General features: G+C 37.2%; 1 protein-coding gene across 2 annotated transcripts in view; it reads right to left on the bottom strand.

The window, feature by feature from the left end:
* LOC119823426 (cysteine-rich secretory protein 1-like) overlaps window positions 1-25,621 on the bottom strand; it is a 63,989-nt gene that overhangs the window by 3,720 nt on the left and 34,648 nt on the right. For both annotated transcript variants that reach the window (XM_038343437.1, XM_038343436.1), the window contains 5 exons: window positions 9,243-9,322; window positions 6,142-6,258; window positions 4,902-4,992; window positions 2,771-2,916; window positions 1,137-1,231 (listed from right to left, as the gene is read on the bottom strand). In XM_038343437.1, coding sequence (XP_038199365.1) covers window positions 1,137-1,231; window positions 2,771-2,916; window positions 4,902-4,992; window positions 6,142-6,258; window positions 9,243-9,320 — 527 coding nt within the window. In that variant the 5' untranslated portion in view covers window positions 9,321-9,322. The remainder of the gene's footprint in view (window positions 1-1,136; window positions 1,232-2,770; window positions 2,917-4,901; window positions 4,993-6,141; window positions 6,259-9,242; window positions 9,323-25,621) is intronic.

Genomic DNA, 25,621 nt, shown 5'->3' with positions numbered 1-25,621 from the left:
TGGGGTACTGTGCACATGCGTAAACAAAAAATTAAGATTGGAAAAATAACAACTAGGCTAGTCATTATTACGATTTTGCAAAAAGATAACACTCTTTGTAATTTTTTCCCTTGGCAGCTTACATAGCACCATCTAATACTATGATAGCTAGTCTGCAGGAAGGAAACTTCCAGGTGAATTCCAGCTGGATGCTTTCAACTCCTGTGTCTGAAAATTGATGATGTTTTTAGCAATAGACTCTTATTTTCAAGTTCAGGGAGGCAACCAAGGGTGACAGCCAAAGGCTATATAGAAAGAAAGATTGAGTTTTCTTCAGGGAGGAGACTCTTGATAGGGTATCCAGTCCCAAGTTGTCAACCCTAAACACTTGCACATAAAAGCAACTGTAAATGGACTTGGTGATATTGTGTGTGTGTGTGTGTGTGTGTGTGTGTGTGTGTGTGTGTACATGCAGATGAAATCATGACTTTTAGAGAAAGTGTGGAGGAGAGGAGAGGAAGATTTGAAGGAGGATTTGAAGTGTGGGCATGATGGAAATATAGTACTCCTATATGAAATTCTCAAAAACAAAAGCAATAAATTAATTTTTTTCTTTTTTGGATTTTTCAGAAAAGGGGTCTCCGTGTTGCCCTGACTGGTCTTGGATTCACAGAGATCGGACTGCCTCTGCCCACCAAGTGCTGGGACTAAAGGCGTGACACACTACTGCTGCTCAGCAGCTAAATTTTAAAAAGGTGATATGACAACTTACATAATCAGGAGTAGGATCAGCTTAATTAGAAGGCCCACATCACTAATCTGCGTCATTCACCCATGCTCACCCCTAGTCTCATATTAAAAGTTCGCTTTTTAGCCTCCAAACATGGCACAAACTGAAAATATGAGCTTCATAATCCCTATAGTATGTGTTTAGGAAGCATCAATCAAGGAGGGAAGAGAAATCATTTTTAAAGGAAAAAAAAGCTTCTGAGTGTGATTTATAAAGCAGATGAGTTGTACATTTCAAAGGTACAGTTAAATAAGTTTCAACTCTAAAGAATATTTAAGGTTCATTTCCTTCTCATGTGTAAAATATATTTTTAATTTGTTTTGAAACTATGATCATTAAAAAATATTAAATTGAAGTGGATACTCACGGGGGACAATAGTGGCAGACATAGTAGTATCTCAGTGGGTGGTTAGGGCACTCAGCAACTCCACATCCAATTTGGTGAGAGGAATTCCAAACTAGCTATATACCCAGAGACGAAGACACGGCACACATCATAGAGGAAAATAATGTAGAAAAACAAATAGAAAATAGAAAATTTAAGCACTGATGTTCTACTTCGTTTCTAGAATCCTTACGGGCATATTTAAATTATCGAATCAATCTACAGATGTTAAAACAGCCTTAACGGGCTGACGTTGGTCAGCTAGTCTGGCAAAATTAAATGGAAGCACCCAGTGGAATTTATGGAGGCTGACATTAGCTTCAGCTCCTTCTCAGAGAAGCTGTTCTTTAACATCTTTGACAGTTTCCAAGATATTGAGGATGCAGATGGCTGGGCTGAGGACAGGAAGCTTCGTGGAACAAAGAAAGGAATCAACGAATCTACAGGCACCAGGAGGACCTTGGTATAATGTGGAATTTCTCTGACACTGCTTCCAACCATTCAGGTTTATGAACATAGACAGCAAGAGGGTAACCTGGATATCAGGTCAATTCCTGGTCAGATATCAAATTAACCATAATGCTGTTGCTGACTACCTTCAAGATACGTACACTGAAGTGTTTTCCAAAAACAAGTGTCCTGTGCCCATAGAGAGTTGACCTTGAGAGATGAACTAGAACTTCCTCCCAGCTTCACAAAAGAGGTTGTCTAGTTTGTTGCTAAGCTGTGGCCATGAGTATCTTCATTTCTGTGCGGGCAGGAATAGTGGATGGCTTTGCAAACCTTGCTGGTTCGAGCCTGGTGGAAGCCTACTATGCAGTAACAATAAATATTCCCTAGATGTGTATGGTGGGTGCTCCTATGTAGAGTTGTGTTCTTGGATTTCCTGGCTCCATTTTGAAACTGTTTCAGCTCATGTCTCTCAGCCTACAGGATCTGATTAGGCCACGAATTTGGAGTTGCCCCTGCCTATACCACATCTGGATATTTTCTCCATCCAGCCAAGCAGGATCACCACATCACCTTCTCTCCTAGGTTTGACAGACCTTTTTTGAGAGTGGACAGGATAGAGACACAGTCTCGTAATTCTTGCTTACAGAGCCACTTTATGTGATAGGAAAGGGCCCAGGGCCTGAGCCTGTAGGTCCAGCAGGAAGCCACTTGGCAGGGTTTCTGGTAACAAAACTCCAGGATATACATTTCCCCTTTTCCCTTGGGAGCCATATGGAGCTGATGCACAGCCTTGCCAAAGTCTGTATAAGTGCCTTAGAACACAGGGCATTACCTTTGTTTGGGAGCTGGAGTCAAAAAATTGGGTTTGATAAACCATTGAAAGATGGCAGTTCCAATAGCTAATGACTGTCAAGACCAGTGTATTAGCAACCACACAAGATCTTTCCCAAGGGTATGTGGCTGGTGTGCATTCTCCCTATGCCCCCTGAAACTGGGAGACTAATAGGAAGATAGAAAGTGCAGAGTCAGCCAGAGCTACATAGTGAGACCCTCTCTCAAAAAGATTCTCAAAAAAATTCTCTGCACTGAAATTCTGCCTTGAAATCAATCAAGTCATTAAATTTTTCCCTTGCCTAGCACTAATAGAAAGTACCATTTCTTACCTGAGTATAATGTCCAATTGCTGTACCCGGTGTTGTTGGCCCTGAACCAAATTTAAAATCATTGGATTCATCATACCAGCTTTGGATGGCCTGAGACCATGATGCTGGGTAAGATGCCATGAAGATATTTTCACCACATCTTAAGTCTGTGGGAAAAAAATCGGCCACTCATGAAGACAGCAATAGAGAAAAAAGGGGAGAACACACACACACACACACACACAAATGGAATCCATGTTCTTTAAAGACATTGTCTGCAGTTCCTTTTGAACAACAACAAGCATGATTCAGACCTAGTGAACCACCTTCGCCTGAACAGTAGCCAGAGATATCAACATGTTTGTGCTGAACACCATAGGTACTAATTAGAAAATTCTTTTCGTCAGTAAATTCTCTCTTTGATCTCATTTATTCACACCTTAAATTCTCCATACATGTGCGTGTGCACACACATGTGAGTGAGCCTCATGTAAAATAAATGTAAATTTGCAGTCATAGAGAAGACAAAGACTAGTTCCTTCCATTTCTCTCCTGTACTAGTGTAGAAGGAGCAGAGGGGCTGCGTCCCACCACCCGGCTAGCTTTACCCAAAATATTTACACGGAAACTGTATTCTTTTAAATACTGCCTGGCCCATTAGTTTCAGCCTCTTATTGGCTAATTAACCCATATTTAGTAATCCATGTAGCACCACGAGGTGGTCGCTTACCAGGAGAGATCTTAGCCTGCGTCCATCTCGGAGAGAAGAGGCATGGCGACTGACTATGGCGACTGCCTGAAGCGTCTGCCTTCTCTCTCCCAGAATTCTGTTCTGTCTACTCTGCCTACCTAATTTTCTATCCTATTAAAGGGGCCAAGGCAGTTTCTTTATTAACCAATGAAAGTAAAACATAGACACTCCTCCATCATACTAGCTAGAGATTTTTATATAAGCATTTTACATATTTAGGATTATTGTTCTGTGTGAGCATTCTTTGCAGTCATTCTTTCAAAACTACAACTACAAAGCAAACAAAAACAGAAGGGACTATATTTTTACAGTTTATAGGTCATGTATTAACTAGAAAATTAAAATTTCTAGGCCATATTTTCTTCAGAGAATGGGAGAAAATATCTTTAACCCTAAAATAGTTTAGTGTTTTAACCAAGCTCTGTAAATAAATATTTACTCTAAACTTTAACTGAATATTGTAGTCTTTTAAATAAAATTTTAATCATTGCGTTATTAAATTAAGAATATCTAAGAGGTAAAACCTTGAAAAGAGGTGATTAATTCACTAGGTTCAATTTGGAGAAAAAGGTAATCATTTTTAATGTTTCAAGAAATATTTTATCTCATTACCCATTTATTTTATTTTGTCATCATTTTACACTTCCTTATGTGAAGATTATGTTTCATAGTTTATTTTTAATTTAACATAATATATCTTTCTGGTATTCAGAGTGCACAGATAAGATACTGGGTTAAAATATGGAAATTATGATTTCAGAGGCCAGGGAAAATGACTGCGCATGTAGAGCATACCTTACTATTTCAGGAGACTTGAACCCAACTCATAGCATCCACACTGGATAACTTACAACCATTACGACAGCAACACTGCAGCCAGCTGTGGCCTGTAAGCGTCAGAGGATCTAACGCCTTCTTCTGGCCTCTAGAAGCGCTCTTACATACGTGCACATGTGTATAAATACACAGAGACACACTTGCACATAATTTTAAAAAGAGGGAAATAAGAGATTCTAGTTTTGAATTTCCTTTATAAGATGTTAATTAGTGATTATTTTCATCTAGACTTCAGATTGAGTCTTCAAAACAGAGAAAGCAATGATCCAGACCTTGTTTCACTTGTGATCTGGTCACAAGGAGCAAAACTGGCATCATGAAAGACAGTTTGTGTATAATATCAAGCATCCAACAAGCACAGAATGGAGCCTTTCAGAGATACTTAACTTTTTTTTAAAAGGCAGAAATACTTAACGTTTTTAAAAGGCAGAGATACTTAACTTTTTTAAAAGGCAGTGTCAGAATAAGCATTTATTTACAAAGGTATTTTTTAGCATGATATCATAAAATGGGCTTTCCTGTGTTTATTCTCTATTTATTTATAAGTATTTTGAGTATACATACTTTCGATATTTCTGGATTCTTGAGGACTATGTTGATAACCGCACTTGTTTGCCCACGCCTGTGCATTTTCTTTGGCTTCATTGTCCCATTCCTAAGAGGAAAAGGAAAGAAAAAAGCCATGTGAAAACTCAGACCTCAAAGTCACATGATCTTTGCAGACAGGCTGATATGAGTGCTTTTATCATTACAAAAAGGTAGGCACCCTCTGACTTTCATCATAATCAATATATAATGTTGGATATATCTGAATTTTTATGGTAGCATATATATTACCAACTCTCATTACAACATTGATAAATAAGTTTATTTTTGCATATTTTCCTCCCCCGTCTTCCTGATCCTGCTTATCCTCTCATTCATGCCCTCCCACCCATAACCTTCCTTTGATGTCACACATGCTCTATTTAGTTCTCCTTTCTATATCATCTATAGTCCATTGCTACCCTCTCTTGATCTTCTTGGTAGTTTCATAATCTATGTCCAAAGTTACTTCCACTTTTATGTGACCCTTTCTGTACCAAATAAATCCAAGTAGTCTGTCTTCCCAAGGTCATCAAAAATACTAAAATATTTAAGGTCTGATGCCTTGCTGAAATTACAACAGGCTCCCTTAAAGACTTTGAGTGCTTACTGTACTATGAGTAGCACTAACCATTTGGTGCCTCATAAATCCTAGTTTCATTCTTTTCCCTCATTGAATGAATTAAAGAGACTTGTGGACTTTGGTTCTTAATCCAGAACTGTAGACCATTTAGATAAAAGGTCATTGAACCTTAAAGGAGAGATGTTCTGTCCCGAGATTAAGAGAGAGAAGAACATCTACCAAAATAACATAGTGGATTTTCACTACAGACCAAAGTCAAAAGATTTGATTTTGAACTCTGTTACTATAATTGTTGTAGCTCCATAATATCAATAAGTTACTGTGATAAAAGAAACTTAGTAAATTCTACTCTGATCATAGCACGGCTGAAGATACAAACTAAGTTCAATCTCTACGTGGATGCTCTCTCTCTCTCTCTCTATCTCTCTCTCTCTCTCTCTCTCACACACACACACACACACACACACACACACACGTAAACATGCTCATAAACAAAGCAATGAATACTTTTGTTTTTGTTAAAAAGAGATGCTAGAATAGAGGCAGACCCTCCTGAAGCACACAGGAGAAGCCAAGTGCTATCTGCAGGCTCCAAACATAGCTCTCCAGATGCAGTGTCCTGTTGGGAGCCCTCACCATCTCCAGTAAGTCACTTGCAGGTGGATCAACCATTTGTCTCAGTTCATTGTGTTTATTTACAATCTCTTCTTGGATTGACTCTCTATCGGTTGACAAATCCTCAAAGCCTTGATTCTAAAGAGAAATAAAAATAAAGTCTGTTAGTGTCTGTTAAAGTTGCACAAAAAGGTGAATAAGTTAAATAAGATAAATGAAGGTCTTTGTTAAAGGACCCGTGAAAATGTTAGCCATTAAACCTTGATAATTAATGTTAAGAGAATCTATGACATTTTCATAAGAAACAATTTAAACAGAAATTTTGAGACTATAAATGAATTCGTGACATGTCAAAGTAAAAACTTTTCTGAGGATAGCTACAAATGTCAATTTTGACTTAAGAGAGAGCTTTAATGATAGCCATACACAGTAGAGAAACTTAACTCATTCAGACTCAATTATATTATAGCAATGAAGTGTTAAGAAGAAGATACAGAATAGATTATAGATCTTAGTAAGCAATAGCCATCTAACCAGGAGTTTGGATGCTGATGAGATAATTTGAAGGATCAGACCTAGTACACGTGTGCATTCAACATTTTATTACAATAAGAGAATTTTATATGTGACAGGTTTTTGTACTCATTCTCAAGACAGGTTTATCTAATATCCATGTCAATTTGGAGACAATGAGTTCCTGAAAACAGTTGAATATTTCTAACTTTACTCTTCAGTGAACAGAAATAAGCCAGCTAAGTTAACTCAGAAGCTGATATTTAAATTTACATTTTTGTGTCTATGCGGGACAGGAGGATGTAATGATATTATTTGAGTTGACAGAGATGTAAGAGCCATTTTTTTTTGTAGAAACATACTCCAAAATGTACTGTTTTATAGGGAAGAATAAGATATTACAGCATAATTATTGATGGACAGAGCCTCACATACATTTTATCTTCCTGCTGGGAGAAGTTGTTTCTCTTCCCTACAGTACTTACTCACACAAAACTCTGCAGATGTTGCACTATGGATCTAGCCACACTGCATTGCCAGTGTCTGCTACATGTCCATCTCTCCCTACTATTTTATGTTCTGAAGACCCTAATGAGAGCCTCGTGCTCGGAGATCTCTCACAGCCCCTGCTCTGTAAGGCAGAAAGGATGTTCATGTTAAAGTTGTTGAGTGAAAATTCTCACGTTTTATTTAATGCAATGTAACAATATCCCCAGATGCTTATTTATTAAGGGAATGGCATCATTTTCTAATACATATATTTTAATGGCGCATACATGTTTGTTTTCGAGTGTATGTAGATGACTGCAATGCAAGTGGAGGTCTGAAGAGAATACTAGATTCCCGGGAATTGACGTTAAGGTGGGTGTAAGTAACCTCAGGTCGATGCTGGAAACCAAATGGTCGTCTGCAAGAGTAGGAAATGCTTTTATCCACCACACCACCTCTCCAGCCCCTTCCCCCAAATATTCCATTTTAACCTGAAAACCTACTTAAAGTTTCATTTCTAAAGACAAAATATATAGCTTCTAAGAAAGTCATTATTATTTTCTGCTTGTTATCCTACCTTCCGTGGAAGATAAAAATTCCACCAGACAATAGTGTGCTTATATTTCTTAACAGGCAGTGGTACAGATTAAAAATAAAAACATACTAGAAACATTGAAATGTGAGAATAAAATGTTAGAGGGTTTATATTGGATTGGTGATAGGACCTAATAATTACAACACCAAAAAGCAAAGCCAAGAAGAACAACAGTAAGTGACACCTGGAGAGGAATCAGTTCTTCATGGCAGCTCTCAAAGAAGCCTTCATTCATAAAAGAGGACTCTGAATATCTCTGCTATTTGGATCTGGACAATTTATAAAGAAGTACCAGTAGACCAAAGAGAGAGGGAGAGAGAAGGGGGAGGAGAATAGATGATTCAAAAGTGCCATAAAATGCAATTATTTTAAAGCAAGAAACTGGGAATGCCAACAGCTTGAAAGAACACTAGAAAACAAATAGTTTCAAGATTGCTAATTTGATTATTGTAAAAAAAAAAAAAAGACATGTAACTTATATTCGAAAACAGGTTTAACCAGTTACTGACACTCCCTGCTCTTGAGGGATTCTAATAGTCTCCAGTGCAGAGGTTCTGAAGAAGTGTATGAAGGCTATAGCAATGCCCAATCCTCCTAATTTTAGTAGCTTTCTAACCAAAAGGAGAGTAACTTTGCTGGCACTACACACTCAATCATGAAAGAAAATGACTGAACCTCATCTGGGATTACCTAAGCATAAGAACATATTATAAATAATTACTATTTGCCTCATGTACATACTTATTGTTTGCATAGTAGACATACTTACCATCTCTGGTGTGTGTTTGTGTGTGTGTGTGTGTGTGTGTGTGTGTGTATTGCGAGGATCAAACCCAGGGACTTGTGCATTCTAAACAAGTGTTGCTAAGCATTATCACCATCTCAATTCTAGCATTCTTTTAAAATTGTAAATGTAGTTATCATTTTCTCAAACAGTATTTATGAAAGTTACATACAGAAAAGAATAAGATGAAGCCATGCTAATTTGAATATAATATCACTTGTCTATGAGGACCACATTGAAATGGATTAAAGAAAATAATAACAGCTCATAGAACAGAAAATTTAAGAAATAAATCCACAGACATGAAAATTCCAATACAAATATAACCCAAATATCATGTGTAATTTCAATTTCTTGAACATGTTAAAAAGAAAAAAATATTTTAAATTAATATCAATATTTCTACTTAAAAACTATAACAAAAATACAATTTAAGTGACATTGAATCAAAATGTATTATATTTGCATCCAGCCCTATCTTTGATATCTACTTTGTGTGATAAATGTATGCCTGTTTCACTCATGTGTACCATGAACTTAACCTCTGTTTAATATTAACTTGTACTTAGGGCTACAAGGTCATTTGACATAGTTTTAAAATAGTGTCAACTGCTCTAAACTATCAATGAGTACTTTGAGACTTACTTTACACTCTGGCCTTTTATAGTTTTGAAGAGTGGTCTGATAGCTTCCTAGCCTTCATAGTTGCCTAAACTGTTCTGAGAGGATATTAAACCTTACCCATACCGCATAGTTATATTGAAGAAGGGATGGGGTCAGCATAGCAGCCAGGAACAACAACAATGGGAATGATGTCATGTCTAGAAAACAAAGAAGAGAAAAAGACCCACATTATCATGTTTAGTACATGGGGTTCTGAGTAATACAGAATATATGGAGGAAGTAATGGGCTCCATACCCCAGATTTACTATCAATATAGCAAGGAGGACATACTATCATCAAAATGATAATAAAATCAGCTCAAGAGGCCTGCTGCCCTCCACCACCATGCAGTAAGGAACAAACCAAAGAGCCTATGCGAAGCAGGACCTGTGATCGCTCTAATTAGCTTCTCCTCCCTCTGTCACACACTAATTCATGTAGGTCCTCTCGTGAGAATCTAGGAATTTAGGAATTCTTCCTCTGTCCTTTCAAGAGTAGCAAAAGCTCCCACCTATCACCTTGACAGGGCACTACTATGACATGATTAACCCTTGGTGGATATTTTCAGATCGGCCTCCTCCATTATATGGTGTCTGTTATTCATTCATTCAAAGTTTTTATTTTGTTTTCTTTTTGAGAAAAAAAAATGTCACTATCTGGCCCAGTATAACTTCAAACTACCAAGTTTGCCTGACAGTCTCAAGTGCTGAGACATCTGTACATTACCAAACACAAGTCTATCGTTGTTGTTAAGTCGATGGCCTTCGTGTCTTAATACATTTTACATTTGCTATCAAAGTTTGATCAATAATGCCAAGACTGAACCTGAAAACCTTAAACTCTCATCATCGTATTTTATATATAATGGTAAATGTATGATAAATCAATGCCATGTTCAAAAATAGGGAAAACAATTTAAGTAATTTGGAATGCATTCTCTTATTAAAGGTATTAAGTAAAACACATACACACACACACACACACACACACACACACACGAATGTGTGCCAGTATGCAAGTATTTGTATAAGCATGCATGTTCAGACATTGGGAGTCCTTAAATGCTCTCTATCTTCTAAGTTGAGATGGGATCTGTCAGGGGTCCCAGAGCTCACTGGCTCAGTTAGTCTGGCTACACAGCTTGCTCTGGGTATTCTCCGTCTATGCCTTCGGCCTGCACTGAAACTTTTAGCATGTGGCCACACCATCTGGCTTTTAAATGGAGTCTAGTGATTTAAGTCCGGCACCCATGTTTGCATAGCAAGTGCACACTCTACTGAGACAAATTGCCAGCACCTACAGCTTGCTTTTAATGATTTCTCCTAATGAGTGAGAAAAGTTTTCCTTACTCTACAATGAATAAAGGTCTATGTAGATAAGATACAGTTCATAAATAGATAATTTTCATGGAACTTTCCAAAGCACCCTTTACCCTAATCTAGGCACACAAAACAACATAGACTATGTTTGATGTCACTTGTTACATGACTCTCTATAAGCTTCCTTTAAAACTCATAAAAACCTAGTAGGCAGATACTGTGACTCAATATCCCACTTACACATGAGCAAACTCAGTATTAGAGATTTAATGCTGAGGTGTCATGAGAATTCAGTAACACAGCTGAAATGTAAGCAACATCTCTGTGGCTTTAAAGCCCTAAGCTCTGAGAGACAGAGACTGAGGTGCTTTATAAGATTACAAGGAAACACGTCAATCAAACCCCAGCAGAGGTATGTGGGGGTGAACGCAATACAGAAAGAATCACATGGTAACTAGTCATATTCTCCTGAGTATTTTCTAAATTCCAATGAAATGTGTAATCTTTACTTAGCTTGCATTGCCATGTTTCTGTGATCTATGAAGCAGTCAATGCAGAATATAAATTCTACAAAACTGCTAAATGTCATTATGGACACGATCAGAGCAAGTGTCATATAAGGACAACAGTCTTGTCAATTCTTGAAAAGTATTCTTTTTTTTTCTTTTCATTTTCCAAGAAATAATACCCCTGCATCCTTAAATCTTCTGGGCAGTGGCACTGGAATTCAGAACTGTGCCTGATCTACAATACTTGAAATTTCTGGCACTCATTTCTGCAGTTTACCATTGCCTTTTATAGAATGAGCTGTCTCACCTCACGGGATTGCCACAGTGCACTCTATTATCAAACAGATTTCAGGATTGACACTTATCATAGCCTTGACTGTTTTTGATTCAACATCGGGAGTTTTGCCAGATTGGAAGGCACTGTAGGTTCATATGTCAATTAGCTAAGTACATCATTTAAGCATGTGGGGGAAAGCATCAATATATACCCTTGGGGATTACAGTCTTCTCCAGTGTCATAGAATTCCATTTTTATTGACATTAAGTAGTATCATATCTTAATATTCTCCAGAAACATTCCTTGTCTGCCCCAAACACAAATATCTATGAGGGAAACTGCTTTGTTATATAAAATATACATATATTTTATACATGTAAAAAAACCCTACAAGCTACTTAAGTCTATTTACCTATAATCAGAAAAATGAAATGTTTTATTTTTTGCTTGTCTTGAATATAATTATGAACCAGTTATATATTCTTCTGTTGATCACCAATAACACATTTATTTCAAGTTCAGTGCTATAAGGTTGATTTTGCCAAGATAGATTTGTGAGGAAGTCTACAGTCCCATCTAAGATCTAATATTTGCATCAGTGCACAGAAAATTCACTTCACTCATAAATCATAGTTCTAGTAAAGATACCTCTAACACAACTATTTTGAAAAGCCATAGTCATTATTTATGATTGTAGAATAAAAAAACCATTCCCACATCTTTGTTATAAATCTATTCCAGGATAACAAATAAGGTACTTAAATCATGTATACTTAGCTTTACAAGGTTAAATAAAAACATTTGTTCTTAATAAAATTATCAGTAGGGTTCTGCAACAATCCATATGCAAATGATTAACTATAAAACTTTGCTGCTGATGAGTTATAAAGGCATCGGCATAAAGAGATTCAGCTTAAAATAAAGGAGCGTTACTTACTGCTGGTGTCTGAGCAGAATAAGGAGTTTGTCCTGCTAGAAGAAAATACTGATGACAGACAAGAGTGGGAACTGTCTATATGTACTCTACCTATTTCCTGTTTTGGCACAATGTGGTTGGGCAAGCACACCTTGGTTAACAAGGTATGACACAGGATCTGTCATGCTAGATTTTATAGTTGGTCATCTAACTGAAATTTTGACATCATACGGTGACTCTGCATATGGTTATTAGAAACAAATTAGTAGAGAACTTTACTAGTTCTTTGGTGCCCATCTAGTGTTATAATGTATCTATATATTTGTCAATAAATGCTTTGAAAGTTCTTAACCAACTTATTTTCATCTTATTAGAGCTGTATTTCTTTAAAGAGGGCTGCAGAGGCGACTCAGTGGTTAAGAGTAACTTATGCTCTTACAGAGAATAATGAGTTTTATTTTTTCCACCAATGTCAGGTGTCTCACTACTGCTTGTAACTCCAGCTAAGAGGACCTGACAGCTTCTGGTGTTCCTGAACAATTTATTCACATCCATATACCTCTACACAGGAACAAATATATACGTATATGCATAATTTTAAAAAAATCATTCCTTTAAGAATGAGCATGATTTTATACATGTCATGATTCCTAGAGAATTCAAGATTCCTTCACAGAAATCCAAAGCATCCATAACTAATTGTTGGGTAGTATTGCTTTGGCAAACAATTGTGTCTTTTTCCTTTGCAAATTCAATGTGATAGTGCATTTCACAGTATATTGGCAAAGAACCCAAGAGCCCTCTGATATATTTAAGGTCACTAGTATTAACTTTATTTTCTGGTTGAATGAAGTTGAACACAATATTGAGCAATATATCAATTTGGTATCATTTGAGTTTGTAGATTCACACAATGTTTTATGTTTTTAAGAATGTTCCAACATAATAAAAATGAAGCAGGTAAGACTAAGTAATGATGCTAAGAATCTTTTTTTATAAAAAGTGGGAATAAATTAAGTTACCACAGTAGTACATACATAGTACTGAGACACAGCTCTGGGGTTTGTTGTCAATATACTTTTTCCTCATTTCTCACTATTTTGTTACTGTTTCTTCACTGACAATATTATAGCAAATGTTAATTCTTCATGACTCATGTTTCCTAATTGTATACCCCAGAGAATCTATAGTTTACTTTTGGTTGGAAAGTTAGATTGGTAAACTGATTCTTTGACTATCCTATATTTGTTTTCATTAGTATGCTAATAAAACTTGTAACTCAGTGCATGTGATTTGTTGAGGAAGCATAATTCAGCAAAAAAAAAAAAAGCTGTTATGGAAGGGAATGAATCTAGAGAGGGAATGTCCAAAATCTAGACAGCAATCGCAATATGCATTTAGGTGAAATCTAGTGTATTTCAACCAAAATGATTAATGTTCTAGACAATCCCTTCAAAACATACATGCTAAATTTACAGATCTATGGGATAATGTATGATAACTCAATTCATGTGTACAATATGAAATGATAAAACTAAGATAGTTAACTATGACTTTATGACTTCATTTTTTCATCTTGTAGTTTGCATCTCCTAGTTATTTGTAATATGTATATCAAGTCATCATGGTGACCCCTTTGCATGCCATAAGACATCAGAGATTATTATTTTTTCTGTGTTTTAAGACATGTTCTCTTCTACCTCTCTCTCTTGCACTATACGCAATTGCCTTTGAGAGTTGTTGCTCTAAATCTGAATTGTTTTTTCCCTTAATCAAAATTTTACACATTTAATAATACATTTAAACAGATTCTGTGACATTGAAATGAATAATTGGTATACTAAGACATGGTTACAACAAAAGACATTTGTTACTAAAAAAGATAGATAGATAGATAGATAGATAGATAGATAGATAGATAGATAGATGATCAGAAATTATTTTCCATTTCTGTCACTCAGCATCCAGGACGTATACTGCAGTGCAATATAATATATATATAAACTGGGAGTGATAGCACATTTCTTAATATATGTATATAAATATTCAGTGTATTTTCTGCCACAGTTTTACCACACTCCTCATTTTGTTCATCAACTATCAGTGAGTCAGAGCCATTCCATGTATTGGTTAAATATGTAATCTAAATGATGAAGAAGTAATTTTTATATTTACAACTTTTGTAATACATCAAATTATGTTCATTAAACAGACCCAACAGTAAGTCCTTTCTTTTGGTGGTTGATAACTGCTTCAAGATACAAGATAGTCTTAAGTGTCTATGCCACTAAATCACCTTCTTTCTTTTTCCCTAGTAAGTTTGCACAACTGTACAGATAACGACAATGTGAATGATATTTTTTTCTGTATTTTTCAGTACATAGATGATTGTTCTTAACTATTTCACGAAAAAAAGACCCATCGTTTTACCCATTTTGTAATTTGTTGTTAATCATTGATCTTAACTTTTATAGCTTTATGGTCTCTTTTGTGCTAGTTTTGGAATGGTCAGGAAGAAAGTTAGGGACCCTGAAGGATACAAATGCTACTTTCTGGATAGATAAGCTCAAAACAGCTGTCTATTTAATAAAACTATATAAACATAGCTAATATATTTATTTAGAAATACATACCTGAATGATTAAATCAGGTCATATTGATTTTTTCTTGTCTGCATATTTTAAACTACAATAAATCATCATAAATGCCAGTGTGAGTAGATACATCTTCCCCAGGATGATGAGAGTTCCTGGGAAGGAGGCACTTTTTGACCCATGGAAATTTCTTGATCAGGGCCAGAAATAAACACTGTTGGCCAACGCATACAACATCTGAGTACAAAGTCTTCTCAGAATCCTTCTTTGTGCTGTGGAAACTCTTTGGTATAGACAAAGAGAATCTACCATACTATGACATTTGCAGTGTTATAAAAGAACATACCATAAAGGTAATGTTGAATAGTGAAGACATTTATCATATATGTAATTCACCCATTATCATATCCAAAGTTGAGCACAAAAATGTTTTTAGAAATAGATATTGAAAATCAAGAAAACATGAAAAAAAGAGGAGGGAAAAGTAGGCTAATTTAGAAGGACAAACAGGGAGGAGAGAAAAAGAACAGTAAGACTTCTGAAAAAGCTCTAAAGAACCATGTTATTTCATATATTTCTAAAATTACATATAATAAATATAAGTATATATACATACTACCATACACACACACACACACACACACACACACACAACTTAGTTATGTTAGTGAGGCTGATAATATTCTCTATAAGAACCATAGACTATCTAACAAAAACTCCAGTACCTGATTAGAAAGTTCAGTTGAATTTTTGATCAGTGGAGTCCAAGTAACTCTCAGAACAATACAGGCTATTTTGGTGTTGCCCTCCATTGCTGTCTAGATGTCAAGGGTAAGTCCCTCTTTCTGAAGACACCACATACTTCTGACACAGAACTTTGTCTGAGCTGGCTCTGATCGGAAAGCTTCCTTCCAGAAGTTGCTATGCAAGATGCCAATAGAGAATAGCAATCAGTAGTCCTCATCAGTTGCTATGCCTATGAACCATGATAATGACAGCGTGGTAAGATATCTGTAAAGATGCAATAACAGCACTCTTTTGTTGGCTGTAACCAACAACTGTTGAGTTGGACTTAAAGATCCCTCACAAAGGGGGTAAATAATGCTTGGTACTATAAGCCTAGCCTGACTACCCAGGGCTAGTTAGGTCATGGATCTGAGAGAATTTACCATCACTTTACTAGACCAATATAATTCCTACTTTGAAAAAGCACCATCTGCTCGAATTGATCAGCACTGGTGTGGTATGAATAAGACTTACCACCACCCAATACACTAAGACTTGATATGTGTAACTGTATCAGAGTTATGGGGGACATTTAAATAAGAACAGTGCTTTTATTGTGAGAACAATATCTATTTGTCTCAACACTGGATCATTAACTGCCAATGCAGTAACAAAGCAAACTTTTGGTCTCAGTTTCTATGTAATCTCTCTTCCACATTTATAGGCTTTCCATAGTAATATGCCAGCAGACTTCAGGATATTGACTTCTCTGCTTCTCCAACAATGGTCCAAAACAAATCTCTTTCCTTTATAGTTCACCAGTTTATTGTTGCCTTAACAACACCAATGGATTAAGACAAAAATACATTATAGAGGTACATAAAGTCACTGTTGTGGTTACTGAGCTATAAATAACCTCATCACAATGTGTTTGTTGTCCTAACTTCATGGGAAGGAGAACAAAAGAGGAGGAGGCAGAAGTAAAAAGGGGGAAAATATCTCATCTATCTATCATCTATCTATCTTAACTATCTATCTATCTATCTATCTATCTATCTATCTATCTATCTATCTATCTACCTTTCTTTCTACACACACAGACATACACATATCACTTAGAAATCTCCCATGTTGGACCTTGGGGGAGTGTTGAAGGGGGAAGGGGAGAGGCAGGGAGGGGAAGCAGAGAAAAATATAGAGCTCAATAAAAATCAATTAAAAAAAGAAACTACAAAAAAAGAATGGAAGGAAGGATAAAAGAAAGAAAGAAAGAGAGAGACAGAGAGAGAGAGAGAGAGAGAGAGAGAGAGAGAGAGAGAGAGAGAGAGAGAGAAAGCAAGCAAGCAAGCAAGCAAGCAAGCAAGCAAGCAAGCAAGAAAGCAAGAAAGAAAGAAAGAAATCTCCCATGTTGTCAGCCTAAGAATTCATTGGCTTGGCACATGTTCTGTATATAATGGTTTCTAGTAAAGCTCCTCAGGTCAATAAAACCAAAGATTGCAGTCAATATTCGGTGGCAAAATAAATCTGTTATTAAAAAATGGTTTGTTAATTATGCTTAACACACAGCACTAACATAAAATTATGAATGATGTGAAAAGTTTGTCTCCAAAGTGTTGAAAAGATGGAAAATGTGTAAAAGCTCTTCTATGCCTGGATAATAGGTTAAGTGCTCTTTTCTTTAAAAAAATAATTAAAGGATATTATCTGTATAAATAGAACATTTTCAAATATGAAAAATTGAAGATAAGGTGGGATCAAAAAGTAATTAGATTTGGAGCCTTAATAAAGTTAATTGATAAAACTTCTATTTTTTATTTTAGCTTCCCTGGGAAAGGTGTGTATTTATTTCTATTAGAAATAGTACCATTATCAGTCTTATTTATATATTTAATTTTTTTCATTTACACACCCACCCCTGTTTCCCCTCCCTACCCTTCTCCCTTACCTCCTATTTTCCCACCACCCGATTGACTCCTCAGAAGTTTTAAGTCCTCCTTTGAGGAGTCAACAACGTCTGGCATACCAAGTTGAGGTAGAACCAAGTCCCTCCCCCTGTATAAACCTTCTTAGTAAGTATACTTATAAAGAAAGCTATTTTCATGGCAAGGTAATTTTTGTTACATATTTCTTTTTGTTTATCTGTTTGGTTAGTTCGATTTATATATAAATCTCTTCTTTATTGAATGTTTCAGAGTTTCACATCATGAACCCCAATTCTTCTCACCTCCTGGTTCCCCCATATCCTCTCCTGATTCCTGCCACTTACCCCTTCATAAGGAAACAAATCAGTGTAAGCAAGCAAACGAAAGCAAAAACAAAAACAAACTCAAAAAAACCCAAAAAGCACAACAACAGAAAAATCGTTTTGTTTCTTCTTTCCTGTTTCTTCACCTCCTTTTCATTGATTCTGATGGCAATGGGGGCTTCAGTGCCACACAGTAAACCTATTTGTCCCATCAGTTTTACCGGCAAATGTTCATTACAATGAATCACGGGTCTGGTTCAAGGCCTCTGGTTTCTGGTACACCATCATCACTGAATCCTCACCAGATCTCCTCTGGGACATCCTGTGACCGCCACAAGTCTTAGGGATCTTGCAGGTATTATTTCACGGGACCAGTCCCTTCACCAGCTCCAGCAGATCCTAGATTGGGTAGATGCTAGAGTGCATGAAACCACCAAGATCTCAATGTAGGACTGGATAATAGCCAAATTGATCAGTCCGGGCCCTGGGGCCACCTGCCTAGGGCTAGTGGATAGAGTCAACTCCCCTACATGCATGCCCTCAGGGTTGGTACACCTTGGGCTGTGGTGATAGGATCAAGCCATCTCTACAGCTTTCAGGGGCCAGCTTTCTTACTGTAGTGGTCAATGAGAGAAAAAACCAGCTTTCCCAGGGCCAGTAAAGGACAGGCCAGCTCAGTATGGCCTTCTGATTTCATCTCACATGGTTCCTAGAGCCTCCTGAGGTGACACAGGGCACAGGTATCAACACAGATCCCAGCTGTAGCTAGAACACAGACCAGGCAATGGTCCTAGACAGAAGCTTGGTCCCAATCAATGTCCTGACTCTAGGTAAAGGTACTGGCCTCTCAGGTGGAAAGGGCTGCAGTCCTAACCTTGGGACTCTGTGACCTTTAGTGGCAATTCAGGACCAGGAATTCAGCACACTCCCCACTCTCAGTAGAACCATGGACCCGGATATGGTCCTCTACAGTGATGGGGTCTGGGAGTCGCTTTTTTAAATGAATAAATACACAAATGAATAAAACAAACTTAAGTGTATTATGGTAGTGTTAACATTTTTGTGAGAACTTCCACTGATTTTAATGCCCATGTAGGATCTGATGTAGGAGGGTCTTCTATCTATCTGTTGCTTTCATTGGTTAATTATAAAGAAAACTGCTTGGCCTGATAGGTCAGAACATAGGTGGGCGGGGAAGACAGAACAGAATGCTGGGAGGTAGAAGGCAGTAAGGAAGTCGCCATGATTCTCCTACCTGAGACAGACGCAGGTTAGGATCTTTCTGGGTAAGCCACCACCTTGTGGTACTACACACATTATTAGAAATGGGTTAATCAAGATGAGAGAATCAGCCAATAAGAGGCTAGAACTAATGGGACAGGCCGTGTTTAAAAGAATACAGTTTCTGTGTAATTATTTCAGGTAAAGCTAGCTGGGTGGACGGGAAGCAGCCTGCCGCTCCCATGACTATAAAAGTCATTGAAATTTGTTGTACCGCCAATGGTTAGAAGCAAGGAAATTAATTCTACCCACTGTATTACCCCAAATATGTAAGATAATTCCATTTGCATAAGTAAGCAATTAGCAAAGATTAACTCTTCATTGTCGTGGAAAAGTATGAGGAAGGAAGACATACATGCTTTATGACTTGATCAGGAAACATGTGTTGGTAATTCTGTGAGGATGTAAATGATGGGCAGCGTAATTTATAAATGATAATGCATTTTCCCTTGGCTAAATAAGCAGTAGGGTACTTATAAATATCCACAGCAAAAATCACCTAAAGATCAGAAAAATGAATAATTTCTAAATCATCTCAGTCAGTGTTCTCATATGATGGATGGCAGTATTCTCAACACAAATGATCATAATGGAACAACAAACTTTAGCATTGTATGCATTAATTAATTCTTACTAAAGCCTGCCTTAAATTATTACAATCTCCAATTCTTATCTTACAAGAACTCTTCTGTCCTTAGCAATGAAAATGCCTTGAAGCCTTGAGCCTTGGTTACATGATAAGAGCTCTTCATTTAGTGATAGATAAACAAACTGAAAGGGAAAAAAACACATCATAATTTTATTGGATGCTGGAAACACCTTTGACAAAACCCAATATCCCTTCATAATAAAATTCTTAGAAAGATCAGGGATACTAGGAACATACCTAAACTTCATAAAAAAAATATACAGCAAGTGAATCACAACCATCAAAATAAATGGAGAGAAACTTAAAACAATTCCACTAAAATCAGGGACAAGAGAAGGCTATCCACTCTCTTCATATCTAATCAATATAGTAATTGAAGTTTTAGCTAGAACACTAAGACAACCAAAGTAAATCAAGGGGATACAAACTGGAAAGAAAGATGTCAAAGTGTGATTATTTGCAATGATATGATAGTATACATAAGTGAACCCAAAGTTCTACTAGGAAACTCTTACTACTGATAAACATTTTCAGGGAAGTGGCTGGATACAAACTAAACTAAACAAACAAACAAACAAAAATAGTAGCCCTCCTGTATACAAAAATAAATTAGATGTAGAAGAAATTAGGAAAACAGCACCCTTCATACAATACCCGCAAATGATCTAAAGTATCATGATGCAACTCTAGCTAAACAAGTGAAAGAACTCCAAGACTTTGAAGAAAGAAAATAAAGAAGGTATCAGAAAATGAAAAGATCTCCCTTGCTCATGGATTGGTAGGATTAACATAGTAAAAATGGCCATTTTACTAAAAGCAATCTACAGATTTAATGCAATTCTGATCAAAATCGCAACACAATTCTACAGAACTTGGCTGAAAAACACTCAACCTCATATGGAAAAACAAAAGAAAAATAGGATAGTTAAAACAACTCTACACAATAAAAGAACTACTGGGGGGTATCACCTCCCTTGATTTCAAGCTCTGTTACAGAGTAATAGCAATAAAAAAATTATATGGTATTAACATCAAAACAGACAGGTTGATAATGGAACTGAATTGGAGACTCACACATAAATTCACATACATATGGACACCTGATTTTTGTTTCTTTGTTTTGTTTTGTTTTGTTTTTAAGACATGGTTTATCTGTGTAACAGCCCAAGTTGTCCTGGAACTAGCTCTGTAGACCAGACTGGCCTCAAACTCACAGAGATATGTCTGCCTCTGCCTCTGCCTCCCAAGTAAGTGCTAGGTTTAAAGGCGTGCACCACCACCACCACCTGGCAGACACTGATTTTAATAGAGAAGTCAGAAGTATACAATGGAAAGAAGAAATCATCTAAACAAATGACTTACCTTAAGTCCCAGCTATACCACTCCTGGGCATATACCCAAAGGACACTCTACCATATCCCAAGGATACTTACCCAGCCTTATGTGTAATATCCAGAAACTGGAAACAACCTACATGCTCCTCAGCCAAAGACTGAATCAAGAAAATGTGGTACATTTACACAATAGTAACTCAGCTGTTAAAAACAATGACTTCTTGAAATATGTAGACAAATGGACGGAACTGATAAAGTCACCCTGAGTGAGGTAACCCAGACCCAGAAAGACAAACATGGCTTGTATTCACTAGGAGACAAAGGGTTAAGGACATCTCAAGAAATCCCATAGAATCAACTAACGTGGACTCATAGGAGTTCATAGAGACTGAACTGATAATCACAGAGACTGTATAGGAATCCTAGACTGTCCTAGAATCTCTGCATTTCTGTTATGGTTTGGGCAGCTTGTTCAATAGCAGTTGGCCAACTTTTGCTGTTCTTAACTCCTCACATGGCCTTCTACTACTTTGCAGTACTCTGGGCCCTGTTTTCACAACCTTCATGGGTTTTCCTCTGCTTGCTACAGTTACAACTACTTTTGACTCAGCCTTCTTAGACAGAGCTTAATTAAAGTAAATCAAAAATCTTCTTATCGCTAGTGTTTATGTTATGATAGGTATAGAATATTTGGGATATATTCACTGAGAACAAATCTCCTTATGTTATTTTTGAGTTAAAAATTTGAAGAGCTTGGGGGAATAGGATGGTTGGGATATAGGAAGGGTGGATATGGGAACAAGGAATTATATATCTTAGTTAAGGGAGCCATTCTAGGGTTGGCAGAGACTTGACTCTAGAGGGGTTCCCAGGTGTCCAGGAAGACGCCCCCAGCTAGGTCCTTGGGCAGCTGAGGAGAGGGTGCCAGAAATGTCCAGATCCTATTGCCATACTCATGAATACCTTGCATATCACCATAGAACCTTCAACTGGCATTGGATGGAGAAAATGACAGAGCCCCACATAGGAGCACCGGACTGAGCTCCCAAGGTCCTGATGAGGAGCAAAAGGAGGGAGATCATGAGCAAGGAAGTCAGGACTGCGAGGAGTGCATTTACCCATTGAGACGGTGGGACAGATCTATCTAACGGGAGACCACCAAGTCCAGTTGGAATGGGACTGATGGAACAGGGGACCAAACCGGACTCTCTGAATGTGGCTGACGGTGGAGGAGGACTGAGAAACCAAGGACAATGGCAAAGAGCATGAACTCTACAGCATGGATGGGCTCACTGTGAGCCTTGTCAGTTTGGTTGCTCACCTTCCTGGACTTAGGGGGAGCTGGGAGGACCTTGGACTTAACATAGTGAAGAGAACCCTGATGGCTCTTTGTCTTGGAGAGGGGTGGAGTGGGGGTATGGGTGGAAGGGAGGGGTGGGAAGGGGGAGGAGAAGGGGAGGAGATGGAAATTTTTAATAAAAAAGAGAGAAAAAAATTTAAGTTAAGTAGTTTTGACAATTATATACATGAATAACGTATTTACTTCATTTACACATCCTTTTCTCATTTCAGATTCTCCCATGTACCTCTTTCACAACTCTCTCAAATTCATAACTTCTTTTTAAATTAATATTGTTTTACACACATCCAGCTGAGTTTATTGAATGTCACCTTACATACATGTAGTTAGAGCTGATCGCTTGAGACTGGACAACCTATGATGATATAATCCTAGATGACATAACCCTCTCTCATCAACCTCAGAATGTCTAGAGCTCTTCATCTATGGTAGGACCTTGAATTTCCCCCATCCACATTGGCATGTTGACTGGTGATGTCATCATGCCAGCATTGCTTTGTCGATGATTGTTTTTAAGATTCATTTATATGTACATGAATGTTTTGCATGCATATGTCACTTGTGTGAAGTGTCCTCAGAGGCTGGAAGAGGGTTTCAGACCCCTGGATCTTTAGTTATAAATGGTTTTGAGCCACCATGTCTGTGCTTGGAGCCCAACTCAGGTCTTCTGTAAAAAATATTATGAAGATGTCTTGGATTCATCTTTCCTTCTAGTTATAAATGAAATCTTAAAGTAATCATGCCATTCATCTAGCTTTTAAAGTCTCTCTGTCCTCTGCTCTGAGATGTCCACTGTGCCTGTAGGGTAGGATTTACATTGTAGATGTATGATTTAGGCTCAGGGACCTCACAGTCATTGGTGTAGTGAGGCACTAACACTTTCTTGAGAGTAAGAAACGTCTCCATGGTCTGACTCCCTATAAATTTATTCATGCTGTATTTCATACCTTTTATTCTCCTCTATCAAACCTTCTTATTTTTATAAGGAAGTACCACTCTCTCACCCCATTTTCCTTTCCCCTAAATTCTCATTCCTTCCTTCTCATTCAAACTAACTAGTATCTGTTTTACTCATGAGAGACTTGTCCAGTTCCCATAAGATTTGAATATTTAACCTAGGTTGCATCTTATTTTACAGGTATTTCTAACTCATTACTTTTTAAAAGATCATTTTATTATTATGAATGCTCAAATGAACTTATGTGCAGCATGAGCTGGAAGAAGCTCACAGAGGCCAGAAGAAGGCATTATCAGATCTCCTGAACTAAAATTACAGGGAATGTGAGCAATCATATGGGTGCTGGAACTAAACCTAGGTCCTTTGTAAGTACAGTAAACACTTGAAACACTTGAGCCACAACTCTGGCTCCAAATTTAGTAATTTTTAAACATGACTTCTTGTCATAAATCTATCTCTCTTCTAAACTATGGTCATATTCTTAATTTCTGGGCACACATGTTTTCATGTGTTTTTCTACTCTTAGTGTTTGTACTGGCTGGTTTTGTATGTCAACTTGATACAAGCTAGAGTATCAGAGAGGAAGAACCCTCAGTTGAGGAAATGCCTCTGTGAGATCCATATATAAGGCATTTTCTCAATTAGTGATGAAAATGAGAGGGCCCAGCCCATGGAAGGTGGTGTCATCCCGGAGCACGTGGTCCTGGATCCTATAAGACAGCAGATGAGCAAACCATGAGAAGCAGGCCAGAAAACAACACCCCTTCTTGGTCTCTGCATCAACACCTGCCTCCAGGATCCTGCCCTGTTTGAGTTCCTGTTCTGACTTTCTTCAGTAGTGAACAGCAATGTTGAAGTGTAAGCTGAATAAAAACTAACCTGCCCAACTTGCTGTTTTGTAATGATGTTTTGTAGCAGCAACAGAAACCCTAACTGAGACAGTGTTCTATTTAAAGTGTATCAATTAGCTTAATCAAAAATATTTATTTGGAAAGGTGTATCAATGAAATATAATGCATTAAGAATGTTTAGTTGAGCAAGTATACTTGTTGCATGATTGAGCATCCTATTACAACCTATTCACTGTGGTGGGTTGCCTTGCCCAGACTTAAAGCAAGAGGGATGAGCTTGGTCCTGCCTCAACTCAATATGGCATGCTTTGTTGACTCCCGTGGGATGCCTTAACCCTTCTGAATGCAGACAGAGGAGGAGTGAATGGGAGGGAAGAGGAAAAGGGGAAGGATGGAAAACTGTGGTTGGTATGTAAAATTAATTAACTAATTCATTAAAAAGAGCAACAAAAATGTTTAGAGTAAATGAATGCAATATATTTCATGTTGAATACAATGGTTTATAAGATGGAATGGATAAGTGTGATTCTCATTCTCAAGAGTTTAAGGATACTTCAAACACAGGACAGTAATAACCTCACTGGCTGTTAGGCAATAATAATATTTGGTTAGTAAGAAGATGAAAAAGAAGGAAGAGAATTATTTTTATACTGTTTATTATTTTATCTCTGTATGAGGAACTTGGAGCAATGTTCCAGGAACCACTAAATCCCTGTCTTTCCATGCCTAGCAGAAAACTTGAGTTCGTCACAGTTGGCAGTTTGTTCTTTGCTGGGCTTGGTGCCAAGTCACGCAAAACTGCAGTATTATAAAAGATATAAATCCCTGCTGAGGTCTCACTAATCTTGTGCTGGTATCTTCCTGTTCTCCTGAAGGTCAACCAATGACTGCTTGGCATTCACTTTTATTACCTTCTACAGCTTCTTCCTACAATTGTTATCTTTCATTAAATAAAGATTCACACAATAAAGAAACATTTGGCAGATTTACCCGACTCTCGTACCTGATTGACATGTGACTGTGTTTCCTTAATAACTCACAAATGTCTAAAGGTCACCTATGACTCACTTGAAGCCAATCCTTGTAGCTGCGAAACTGTTGCTTAATCATCATCCAAGAAGTAATCTCTTTGGTCTTTAACACAAAGCTTATAGATTAACTATAGTTGTTTACTTTCAAATTTTAACATTAAAAATTATCTCTGAAATATTTGTAGTCATGGTGAGAAAAAAAATATATCACTCACCTGATTCTCAATTTACCTTTGAATTTTGTCATTTATTCCACTGTTCATAAAAATGAAAGTAACCCATGGATTGCAATTGTAGTTATAACTGTAATCTCAAATGCACTGTAGTCCTAAGAAATTGCTGGTCTCCCTGTATTAGATGACAGATTGTGATTACAGGTTTTGACATGTTAATTTTTCATGTTAAG

This window comes from Arvicola amphibius, chromosome 9 (assembly GCF_903992535.2).
Source record: "Arvicola amphibius chromosome 9, mArvAmp1.2, whole genome shotgun sequence".
NCBI lineage: Eukaryota > Metazoa > Chordata > Mammalia > Rodentia > Cricetidae > Arvicola > Arvicola amphibius.
The sequence above is the reverse complement of the archived record's forward strand: the minus strand, read 5'-3'. Positions and strand labels throughout refer to the sequence as shown.